General features: G+C 36.5%; 1 protein-coding gene across 4 annotated transcripts in view; it reads right to left on the reverse strand.

The window, feature by feature from the left end:
* Nucleotides 1-12,643, reverse strand: part of LOC149800076 (Na(+)/H(+) exchanger protein 7-like) — a 248,772-nt gene that overhangs the window by 101,328 nt on the left and 134,801 nt on the right. For all 4 annotated transcript variants that reach the window (XM_089959633.1, XM_089959634.1, XM_089959635.1 and 1 more), the window contains 2 exons: nt 11,317-11,358; nt 8,417-8,488 (listed from right to left, as the gene is read on the reverse strand). In XM_089959633.1, coding sequence (XP_089815759.1) covers nt 8,417-8,488; nt 11,317-11,358 — 114 coding nt within the window. The remainder of the gene's footprint in view (nt 1-8,416; nt 8,489-11,316; nt 11,359-12,643) is intronic.

A 12,643-nucleotide genomic window follows, 5' to 3' on the forward strand; every position in this document is an offset into this window, starting at 1 on the left:
TAAGAGGACTTTATTGTCTTGATTATTTAATATTTAAACTTGTAAAAAAAAATTCAGCTTGTATTTCAAGGTTATTTATTTACCAAGAACACCGATGACAGTGATGGCAAGGAGCTCTGGCGTTGTGAAAGAAGAACGTGCAAGGCACGAATTCATACACAAGCGAATGTAATCGTTCTTGAATTTGGAGTTCATAATCACACGGTAACGCATGGGCAAGTCGAAGCTGAAACAGTTCGTGCCAACATGAAAAGGAAAGCAGAAACAACCGAAGAAGCAACACGATCGATTGGTCACAATGAATTGCTGAGCGTTGCAGTTGCAGCCGCTCATCTACTTCCAAAACGAGCAACCTTATCACGAGACGTACGAAGGCATTGCCAAATGGCTGGACCGAATGATCAACAAGACATTTCTCGCTTCTTGTCAAGCGTCTTCTTGCTTTAGCGTTTATTCCAACATATAGCGTCATAGAAGTCTTCGAAATTCTTACCGCAGATCCAGCATACCGAGAAAGTGAAGTAATATGTAATTACATGGAGGACAACTTCATCGGAAGACCAAGGAGAGGAAGAGAGGTACACCAAGATTCGCAATTCAGTTGTGGAACAAATATTCTAGATGCATCGATAACCTACCTCGCAGTAACAATGGTTAAAAAGTTTGACCTCATATGATAAATGTTATTTGAGTATGCCTTGGATGTGTGACATTTTTTTGTTTATTTTTTCTATTTCTAAAATATTTTATAGCAGTCAGAGGTTTTGTACTTGTCTTTTGTCATGTAGCTTTATAGTTTGCGCTTTGTTTTTCTTGAATTGCGTTTCTGTTTTAAAATTGTTTGCATAGGTAATTATTATAAATCATCCATGGTCAGTTCACAATAGCAGCCTATTAACGTTATTTAGTAAAGACTTGTCTGGTTTTTTTTTACATTTCGTATTAATAAAATTGTAGTCGTACCATTTTGTCTGTACCATTTAATCCTAGTACCATTTTGTCCCAAACCATTGTGTCCGTACCATTTTGACCGCACCATTTTATCCATACCAATTTGTCCAATACCGTTATGTCCACTTAACATTTTGTCCATACCATTTTGTCCGTACCATTTTCTCCGCTACCATTTTGTCCGGCCACCCACAGATGCAGTAGAGATAGACACTAACATTACTTTAAATGGAAACCTAATTGAATATCAAACAATCAATATTAAATTGGGACAAAAATACTTACATATGTATAACATATATGACCCTGGAGAAAATAATACAAACCCCACCCAATCTTACTCGATGCTATTCAAATGTAAGGGTATAACTAACATAATTTGTATGGGCTTTAATGGGCACCACACTGAAAGTGGTGGTGACCATATAGACACAAGAGGGAAAAGCATCGAAAAATACGCCAGAGAGAATCAGCTTGTAATATTAAATACCGGCACACCCACCAGAATAGACCCCATCCACGGAAAACTGACACCTATAGATTTAACACTCGCAGCACCAAACCTTGCATAATCACGGACTGGAAAGTGCTACAACAAAGCTCACTTGGTAGTGACCACTTCCCGCTATGTATAACAATATACATACAAAGTCCAAAAACGCATCAAGTAACCATACAAAAATGGAAAACAAAGCAAGCCAATGGGGACCTCTTCCAACAAGCCTTGGTCAAGATATAACTTGAAGAATTTCAAAGTAACGATGCAAATCAATACTATCATAACATAACCCAGGCTATAAATAAAGCGGCACAAAACAGTATACCTAAAACTAGCGGGAAATCCAACCACAATAGTATAGAATGGTGGACAGACAATTGCCGCATAGCCATTAAGAAAGAAAAAAAAAGCCCTCAACCGTTTTAAACACACAAAACTAACTTCGGGCTTTATAATATATAAGCAAAAAGAAAACAACACAAAATCAGTAATAAAGGAAGCAAAAACTAATTCATGGCGAGCATACTGCTCTATACTCAACCATCATACCAACTCTAAAGAAGTCTGGGCAAAAGTCAAAGCCATGAAAGGGAAGGTCCCGGCAACATCACAAAAAATATCAGGAACCAACACCAACCAGAACAAAGCAGAACAGTTGGCAGGACATTTTGCTAATTTCAGCAGTAATAACAATCATACCCAAAAATGTATGGAGCAAAGACGGGCAATCGAAGAAGAATTTCCTCACATATTCATGGACCAAAATAACAATGACTCACCACTAAATGACCCATTCAACCTCGATGAATGGAGAAAAGCACTATTTAACACATAAAAACACATCCCCAGGTGAAGACTTCCTCGTCTACGACATCTATAAAAAATCTCCCGATAAATATGCAAATAATTATACTTGACATGATAAACCTAATATGGCACACTGGAAACATACCCATATTATGGAAACAAGCAGTGGTCATAGCCATACCTAGACCAGGAAAAGACCCCCAAAACATAATATCATATGGACCCATCTCCTTGACTAACGCCATCTGCAAAGTCATGGAAACAATGATCAAAAACCGGCTAAGGCACCACCAAAACAAAACCACCTATATACTGAAAAGCAAAGTGAATTTAGAACCAAACGATCCACCATTGGTCAGCTAATTCGGCTAGAAGCCAGCATTAAACTTGCCTTCAATGCCAAAAGGAATAAAGATAGGCACTTCATTGCGGTTTTCCTAGACCTCGAAAAGTGTTTGATATGGTCTGGACTAAAGGCCTCATTTCCAAACTCAATCAATTCGGCATAACAGGAAGAATGCACCGTTGGATCTCAAACTTCCTAACGGGGAGGCAAATCAAAACCAGAGTAGGCGATGCACTCTCCGCGACTTACATTCTGGACAACGGAACTCCCCAGGGAAGCGTAATAAGTCCAAAATAGACCAATCCCAATCGGAAGAGAAACATACCTTTTGGGACTGCTACTTAACGAAACACACATAACAACCCTAATCAAAAAATGCCAACAAGACATCAATCTCCTAAAAAATATCAAGGAGACGATGTGGGGAGCTGACCAACAAACAATGCTAAAGCTCTACAAATCCATAATCAGGGCTAAACTGGACTACGGTTGCCAGGTGTATGCCTCGGCAAACAATGACCTGCTTAAGAAACTGGACAGCATAACATATAGAGCACTTAGACTATGTACGGGGACTCTACCTAACTTCTCACTCGAGGAGCTACAAATACTGACGGGAGATCTACCGCTGCATCTCAGACGAGAAGAGCACATATTGAGATATGCTACCAGAAACTCAATACATCAAGACACCAACCCAACCAAAATGATGATTAAAAAGTGCAACATTCCGTTCAGGCAAAAACGAGCTCTAAACCACCCAGCAGGTAAGAAAATACACACACTCTGTGATGAAATTCAACAATCCGGAATTCAAGCAGAACAATACAAAATCAAAGATCCTACCCATTGGAAAAACTGCACGCCCAAAATAAACCTGTCTGCCCAGAACTTATGATCCAAAATACAAAACGCACCACAAATACTAACAGAAATCCAGAAAATCATCGAAGAAACTTACTCTGGATTTCTTAAAATCTATGCAGACGGATCTAAATCGAAAGAACTAAACAGAACTGCTTCTGCAGTGGTGCTGCAACAAGAAGTTGAATTTGGTGCAATTCTCCCGGATGGCTGCTCCATCTACACAGCAGAATTCTGGGCAATAAATGAAGCCCTCAAATGGATTAAGACCCAAAACCACAGTCAGTTCGTCGTTATAACAGACTCTCTTTGCGTACTCAAATCCTTTGAGACTGATATGTCAAAAAGTAGAGCAAATATGCTAGAAGACACTATGCTGTCCATCAGGGTGAGCGAAGAGAAACAACAAACCATCAAATTCCTATGGGTACCTTCTCTCATCAATCTGATTGGCAACGATAAAGCTGACCGAAGGGCGAAATACAATCTCCTGAACAATGCAACAAAAACACTTAACTACAGAGTGTACGAGATATATAGCCAGGTAAGAAGCAAAATGAACAAGGGCAGAAATTTATACCAACTGCAAAAAGAGGCCACAAGAGTAATCAAGACACCTAAATTCCTGGAAATTGTGGAAATCCGAATTATCAATAGGATCAAAAGAGGAAACGCTTTACTCCGAAACAGCTTTGGGAAACATCTCAGGAAGGAATTGAACCAAACTACTAACTGTCCACATTGCCCTGCTGCAGAAACACTGGACCACGTATTCAACACCTGTCCCAGATACCATAATCAACGAGTCGGTTTCCAAGATTACCAAAAGAAAATTAATTCCCCTACAACATACCCTGAATTTTTGGACAAGGTACGCAACAGAAACATCGATGCCACATACATGAACATAATAAGGTACCTCAAATAAATTAACAAACATGGCAACATATAAATACAACCACAAGTAATTATAATTACAATTAATAGAAGGGCTAAAGCACTCAGGTAAAACTACTAGCTGAAGCGCACGACCATGGTTATTGTTGTTGTTGTGTGTGGGTTTTTCCCGCATGTAGGCATGCAGCTAACACATTACTAACCATCATGGTCTGAGAAAAACAACACATATATTCCCATAACTATGTATACATATTATAAACGTGGCAAACCCCCGCCATCAGACCCAGATACACACGACAACAAGAGTGGTAAGATATAAATAAACACAATTTTTTTTTAGGCCCCAACCATTTTAAGACTATAAGTTGACCTAAGCCCAGTCATCAGGCCCCACACACAAGGCGAAACTAAATAAACAAAAACAACACAATCCCCAATACACGACATGTAAATCCAACACTGATACTCAGACTAAACATACTAATTTGTATTTAAAAAAGGGACACAATATACCTTCCAAATTCAATATAGCTACTAAACAAAGAATCGTGGCGATAAAAGACCAGTCGCAAACATCAAGATCTAAGCAGTGGAAGTCGAGTCGAAGCAGAACAGCGAACTCTAGCAAAACAGCCAAACACTACAGCAGCACGAAGAAGAAAGAAAGAGTGTAACACAGATTGAAAAAGGTGTAAAGTAGAAAACGGACATCGACTTTCAAATTGCCAATTTATATGAGGTTCTTCCTTTGGCTATTGAAGACCTCTTTCGATAAAAGCTATATCCCCACAACCCTAACTCGACCCTTTGTGAACCACCATCAAAAGTAAAAACCGAATGTAAACACAGCGTGACCGAAACATGTATAGGGTGTCTGACACCCAGCTGATTGACAACATTTCGGAAAATCAGAAGTACGCCATGTACACCAAATTCCAACTTTAATTAAAAATAGTAATGAAATTACACAACTCAAAAGATTAGGAAAATTACACGAGTGGCTTACACACCATAGGAATCTATTTCTGTCCACTAGTACAACTGGACTTGATTTGATCTTACGCGCTTTGCCGTTTCTGGGTGTACAGTTTCCTGTGGCGTTTCGCGTCCCGCGTGCCTCTTTCCTCATTTCCTTGGCCGGACATGTTCACGAATTAAAAAGTGTGACATTCGCACATAAAAGCGGGACTGTAGTGGCTCCATTCCTACAGTCCCGATCAACTGAAGTTCTCGACCGTCGAGACTTAACCAGTCGCGAAAGCACAAGTTTCGTAGGCGACTTAAATTCTTTAATTGATTGATTAAATGACAAACTTGGTATGTTTTTGTAGGGCTTGATATAAGAACACTGAACAAACAAAAGCACTTTACTATATATAATTTCAGCAACAGACTAAACAACATAAATACCGTTGCAACAACAGAAAGCCTTATATATTCTATAAAAAAAGAAATGCATAAAAAATTTACATTAAAGATTAAAGATTACTAACCAACAAGACCGAATTCAAGAAAGGCAATGACATGTGTAGATATGCATCTCACTTTGAGAAGGTATGTGGGTGTAATCTGCCATGCACTAACAACTTGAAGAAAAAAATGTATAAAGAGAGAGAAACCTTAATTCCAAATTAATTTTTTTCAATATTGTTTCTGTTTCTATTTTTTTTTTTTTTTTGGAACGTACCTAAACACTAATAATGTGTGTAACAAGGAAGATACGCATAAAAGCTTTGATATTTCTGAAAACTTGAGGGGATATTCATAACGTTCTTAACCAGCTCTGTATGCTGGGACGAGTCTGTGGGATAAACATAAATAAAAGAAATACAGGTTTCTATTAAGCTGCAAATGTGCGTGTTTTGGAAAATGGAAAAATTAATATATATTTTTCTTGTGATATTCAAAAAGTGAAGAGTCTGTGCAAGTGTCAAAAGCTAAAGTCAAATAACTTTTGTAAGGTTTGTAAACTTCCACTTTAGAAAATGTGAAGTATCACAAATTATCACAAACAGAAGTGGAACGTAGGGGCTTGACAGTTGTTGTTTAGATACATCCACTAAACGTCACAACTTATTTGCTCGGTCTCACTCTTTGGTCTTAGGAAAGATCACCTTTGTAGGTGCAACAACAGTGGTAAGAGCAGGAGGAGACTTCGTCGCTGCTGTCGAATAAGGGTAGTTTTTTATATATAAAAATAGCAAATGAACTAACAGGATTGTTAAATCAGGGTTGGTAGGCATCGTGGTCAACGACAAAGTAGAAGTGAATGAGAGAAGGAGAGATCGTTGCCGACTAGCGTAGTTTTCTGGAGTACGTACGTGTCCTAACGACACAGTACCGTCTCTAGCACTCTTGATTACACAAACTGTCTTTTTTTTTCTTGCAACTTTTCACTTTCATTGTAGGTTTTGAATCGAAGGGATGTCAACTTCCAAGTCTCAGAAGATAGAAAGACACAGAAAAAGACAGCGATATTTCAGAGAAAGACTCACAGATAGAGCAGAGTGTCCAAAAAGAAAATTATCTTGTATGGGACAAAACGATCTCTACGACCTGTGTTTTGGTCTAAGCATTATCCATTTAATACATAACAATTGGACATGTAACAAGCATATTTGCAAGTTATGTACATATTCATCTCTATATTCCAATGCAAAGTACTTTACACATTTCTCATTACTCAACACGTTTCTTCTTCCCTGTGTGAATAGTAGATTTGGTGTTTGTTTTCTTGTGTGTGTGTGTGTGTGTACGTTTATTTGTGTGTGTATGTATTGGTCTTTTTTTTCTCCCTATACAACTCACACTATCCCTATCAAATTCAATTCAGTTATATACCTACAGTTGCGCGTATTCAGGTCAGCCAATTGCAACACTGTTGCCATTATTCCCCTAGTGTCCAGTACAGTGACGTCTCTCAAGCTAGAAATATAAACTTTGTTTTTTCCACAGCTTGTAGCTATATACAGATACTAGGATTTTTAAACAGGAACGTCACACAAATTGAGGCAATAAAAAGATAGTGGGGTTTTCCAAAGGAATTTCCACAGGTTGGAACTATAAACAGATAGTGCGTTTTCATAGGAATTTCAACAGGTGATAGCGATAAATTTCCTTTAAATTCTGGGACAATTTCGTCATTTTAGCGTTACTTTTAGTCACATCCATTTTGGCGGTGGTCTTTTTCTTGATTATAGGTATTTATAGCATCATTATAATTATGCAAATTTATGAATACTGCCAACATTATTTCAGATCTAGGTAATACTTTATATATAAATCTCCGGCTTTTACTAATGTATGGCTGTCTCTGTCTCTGTTGCGTTTGTCCCTCTACCATCTTTGTCTCTAGACAGGCCCTATAGAATTTCCCCATTGTCCCTAAACAGGCCCATCCATGTTCAAGCCACCCTTGTCCCTAGATAGTCCCATGTGCGATTCTCCTTGTCCTTAATTAGTCCCAATCCATTGTCGCTATTCATTCCCTATGTTTAATTCCCCTTGTCCCTATTCAGTACCAACCTATGATAAACTTTCCCTTGTCCCGATATAGTCTCGCCCATGTTAAATTTACCCATGTTAAATTCCTATTGTCCGTATATCGTCCCGCCCATGTTTAATTTCCCTTACCCGTATATTATCCCACAATGTTAAATCCCATTAGACCCTAAAGTACAAACACCTATTTTTAACACAGAAGTCTCATAGTCCCAATAGTATCCCAATCTCTTGTCGATATGTTCAATTCCCCATTCACTCCATGTTTAATTTCCCCATGTTAAATTCCCATAGACCATAAACAGTCCTACGACCTTTTTGACTGGGATTTTCATAGACCCGTGAGTTTCCCAAAATACTACTTCTGTCCTATTATTAAAATTAAGCCCTTTAAAACATGATGTTTAGCAAATCAAGTTATGTCATTTCATCAAGTAATTGTTGAATTTCAACTTACAAATAAAAATGATTCGATATATATAAAATTGTACATGCATCCTTGGAGAGTAGTCTCAGAGTCAGTTTACAAATACCAAGGTAAAACTTACGGAGGAAGTAGATACAGAAAGAAAAGGTTAGACGTCATATTCGGGCTTCTTGCACCTTCCTCGAGTGAAAAACTGAAAGAAATAGGTAAAGCAACTTGACAGATCTTTTCTGAATTGATATCCGTTTTAATGCGTGTACTCAGATACTGAATTCATCTTTTCTAATTAGTATACTCAGAGATTCAATTGATCTTTTATAATTAGTGTACACATAGACTGAATTAATCCTTTCTTGTTATTGTACAGAGAATTGATCCTTTCTATTTAGTGTACACAGAGACTGAATTGATCCTTTCTAATTAGTGTACACAGAGACTTAATTGATCTTTTCTAATTAGTGTACTCAGAGACTCAATTGATCTTTTTATAATTAGTGTACACATAGACTAAATTGATCCTTTCTAGTTATTGTACACAGAGACTGAATTGATCCTTTCTAATTAGTGTACACAGGGACTAAATTGATCTTTTCTAATTAGTATGCTCAGAGACTCAATTGATCTTTGATAATTAGTGTACACATAGACTGACTTGATCCTTTCTAGTTAGTGTACACAGAGACTGAATTGATCCTTTCTAATTAGTGTACACAGAGACTAAATTGATCCTTTCTAATTAGTGTACTCAGAGACTGAATTGATCTTTTATAATTAGTATACTCAGAGACTGAATTGATCCTTTATAATTAGTGTACCCAGAGACTGAATTGATCCTTTCTAGTTAATTAGTGTGCTCATAGACTGATTTGATCCTAACTATTTAGTGTACTCAGAGACTGGACTGGCCCCTTCTAACTAGTGTACTCTGACACTGAATTGTAATGGATCCTTTGTAATTAGTGATATCAGAGTCTGAATTGTAAACGACCCTTTCTAATTAGTGCAATCTGAGACTGTTGCAAACGATCCATTCTGATTAGTGTATACGGAGACTTAATTATAAATGGTCCTTTCTAATTAGTGAGATAGAACTGTAAACAATCTAGAACCATAATTATAATTTATACTTTCTCATGCGAGTATTGAGAGTCTGAATTTTAAATGCTCCTTTCTGGATAGAGTGTTCAGAGTATGAATTTTAAATTTATTTCTAGTTAGTGTACTCAGAGTAGGGATTGCAAATGGATCCTTTCTAGTTAGTGTACTCAGAGTAGGGATTGCAAATGGATCCTTTCTAGTTAGTGTACTCAGAGTAGGGATTGCAAATGGATCCTTTCTAGTTAGTGTACTCAGAGTAGGGATTGCAAATGGATCCTTTCTGATTAGTGTACTCAGAGTAGGGATTGCAAATGGATCCTTTCTAGTTAGTGTACTCAGAGTAGGGATTGCAAATGGATCCTTTCTAGTTAGTGTACTCAGAGTAGGGATTGCAAATGGATCCTTTCTAGTTAGTGTACTCAGAGTAGGGATTGCAAATGGATCCTTTCTGATTAGTGTACGGTTATAAACTATGCCTTCTAATTTTTGAACTGTAAACGACCCATTTTAATTCGTGTAATCAAAGTCTAAATTGAAAAACGATACTTTCTAATTAGTGTACTCAGAGTCTGAATTGAAAAGCGATACTTTCTATTTAGTGTACTCAGAGTCTGAATTGAAAAGCGATACTTTCTAATTAGTACATTCATATTCTGTATTAAAAATGATCCTGTCTAATTAGCGTACTCTTAACTGCAAACAACGTTCCTTTTTAATCAGTCAGAATTATAAACGATCCTTTTTCATGAGTGTACTCAGAGTCTGAAATGAAGAATGATCCTTTCTAATCAGTTTACTCGAAGCCTGAACTGTAAACGATCCATTATACTTGGAGGCATTGTGAAGGGTATTTTCATATTAGTGCATTCAGTGACTGAATTATAACGTGTCCTTTCTAAATAGTGTATTTGATAGACTAAACTGTAAATGCTACTTTCTAAATAGTGTACTTATAGATGATCATTTCTAATTAGTTTGCTTATAGACTTAATTGTAAAGGACACTTACTAATTAGTGTATTTATAGACTGGATTGTAAATGAATTTCACGATTGAAACTTTTACCGTACTGGTACCTTTTTAACTTTCAAAACCAAAGGAAAGAGATAAAATAAAAATATGCAACTTTTATTCATACCTTTTTCTACTAAACCTGGTGATAACTGATGTTTCTTACAAGCATAGTGACATGTGGAAGAGAAAATAGCGCGCCAAACATATCTTATTTGACGTGGAAGAGGAAATAGTGCGTATGAATATGATATATTTCATCTTTATTTTGTGAAATGTATTTGCCTTTAAAATCACTGCAGATGATCAAACTTTTAGAATGGCGTAGTAAGGACGATACAAATCAAAGTTAGTTTAAATCAATACTTAACTATAATTTGAAGATTAAATCGTAAAGACTCGGTCTTGTTAATTATTACATTTTAAAACTGTCAATAACCAAGGAATATGAATACAGCCCTTACTTTGAAGCCTTATGTGATACATTCATTGCACAAGATACGTGCACGTACTCTACGGAGATTCGAACTCAGATCAGCGTCTAAACGGCACGCATCGTCTTACCTGCACGCACCAGTCAATATACCATCACAACTAAGCACACTTCACCAAACAAATGATGCTACAAAGTCGGTGATATATGTACTCGAGCGTAGCAGACACACTCGCATGTCGACCTAGTAGTCAATTCTCATCAGACTACAGTCATTCTGAACTCTTACAACATAAATCAAGGTGTATATATTATTAATAACAGAGAATTAAAAATATACACGAAGCAGAACGGGAAGTGTTATCTCAGGATTCTACAGGGAATGCTTCATACTAGGCATAATTAATATTTCAATATAAATAATAGTAACATACAGGTTAGATAATTTTTAATTCGTACGATATGTTATTTTATACTTACTGGAATATAGCACCGACAAATGCACCAAGGATGATCAGCAAGCTAAATAAGGAAAACAGCAATTATTAGCCATACCAGAAGGTTAGCACAAACAATAATGTAAGCAACAGTTACTTTTCCCACCTCTACGAAGCCCTAAGATGTCTTCAGAACCCATTATGAATATTATATATCATGCAGAAAATAAATCCCATCTAAAGTGATCTTAACATTAAAATGTTCCTTCTGATATTTGTTTTGAAGCGAAGTTTTCATTTTGCCTGTTTTATTTGTCGTTTCGGACTTTTACTATGGTGGACAGGGACTAAACTGGGTCAAGAAAAGCGCACATATAGTCCAGTCGTCATAATACAGGGTTGTAAGAATTTGTATCTCAACATGCTTAGTTTTCATTGTGACATCAAATCGCGCGACATTCAATCTGGATCAAACTGGATCACATCTTTAGGTTGATTTCGTCGGAAAATATCGACGTACTTTAACATTGACTTTACCGTGGATACTTCTATTGGTGTATAAATAATGATCTTCCAAATGAATATGGCTGTATGAAGATCCAAATAATGTGAATAGTTACCATTTTTAGGTATGTAAACTCCAATTCCTAAAAGTAACACAGATTACTGAAATAGTCGGTGTTGAATGCCTACATGTTGTTTACCACATTTTATATTATAAATTTAGCAACGAACCTTTTTATAACTAAGATTTTATCTTGTAAACATTTAAAACTAACCAGAATGAAACGTTCCATTAGTAAATAGTTGTCTTTTGTTTAAATAAATGCTAATTGTGACCTGAGGTCAGGTAGAAGACCGTATAATCGTGTTTAGCTAGAAATTATTCATTCCTGCTTTAAGATCTGAGCAGAATCATGGTAATATTGTTGTGTCCAGTATTTAATTTCTGCGGGAATTGATTTATTCAAGTTATTTAATTCAAATTAGTTTTCTCTGCAAATACAAAGTGTTCAAAAATAACATTCTTGGAAATGGGGACTTGGATTTATATTAAAATATAAATAAACTTATATTCTTGAATCTTATTATCGTGATTCAACACAAGACTATTGACACATCACTACAACACAGGTCATCACGGGCATATCAACACGTCTAGCGTTGGATTTATTTTGGAATTCCACTAAAGTGTACTCATAACTTTAGTCATTAGGACTTGTGCTAAAATTATATGATCTTTTGGAATTTAATTTACAAAACCGTAAGTTCTTTTTACATTTTCACCGTATATTACAGGGACATAAATTAGTTGTTGAATTTCACAAAGCTTGTTGGTTTTAACTCCTATCTGTTGTATCATTAAAGAC

The sequence above is a fragment of the Sinohyriopsis cumingii genome, chromosome 5, assembly GCF_028554795.1.
Source record: "Sinohyriopsis cumingii isolate HCF-2022 chromosome 5, ASM2855479v2, whole genome shotgun sequence".
Lineage (NCBI taxonomy): Eukaryota > Metazoa > Mollusca > Bivalvia > Unionida > Unionidae > Sinohyriopsis > Sinohyriopsis cumingii.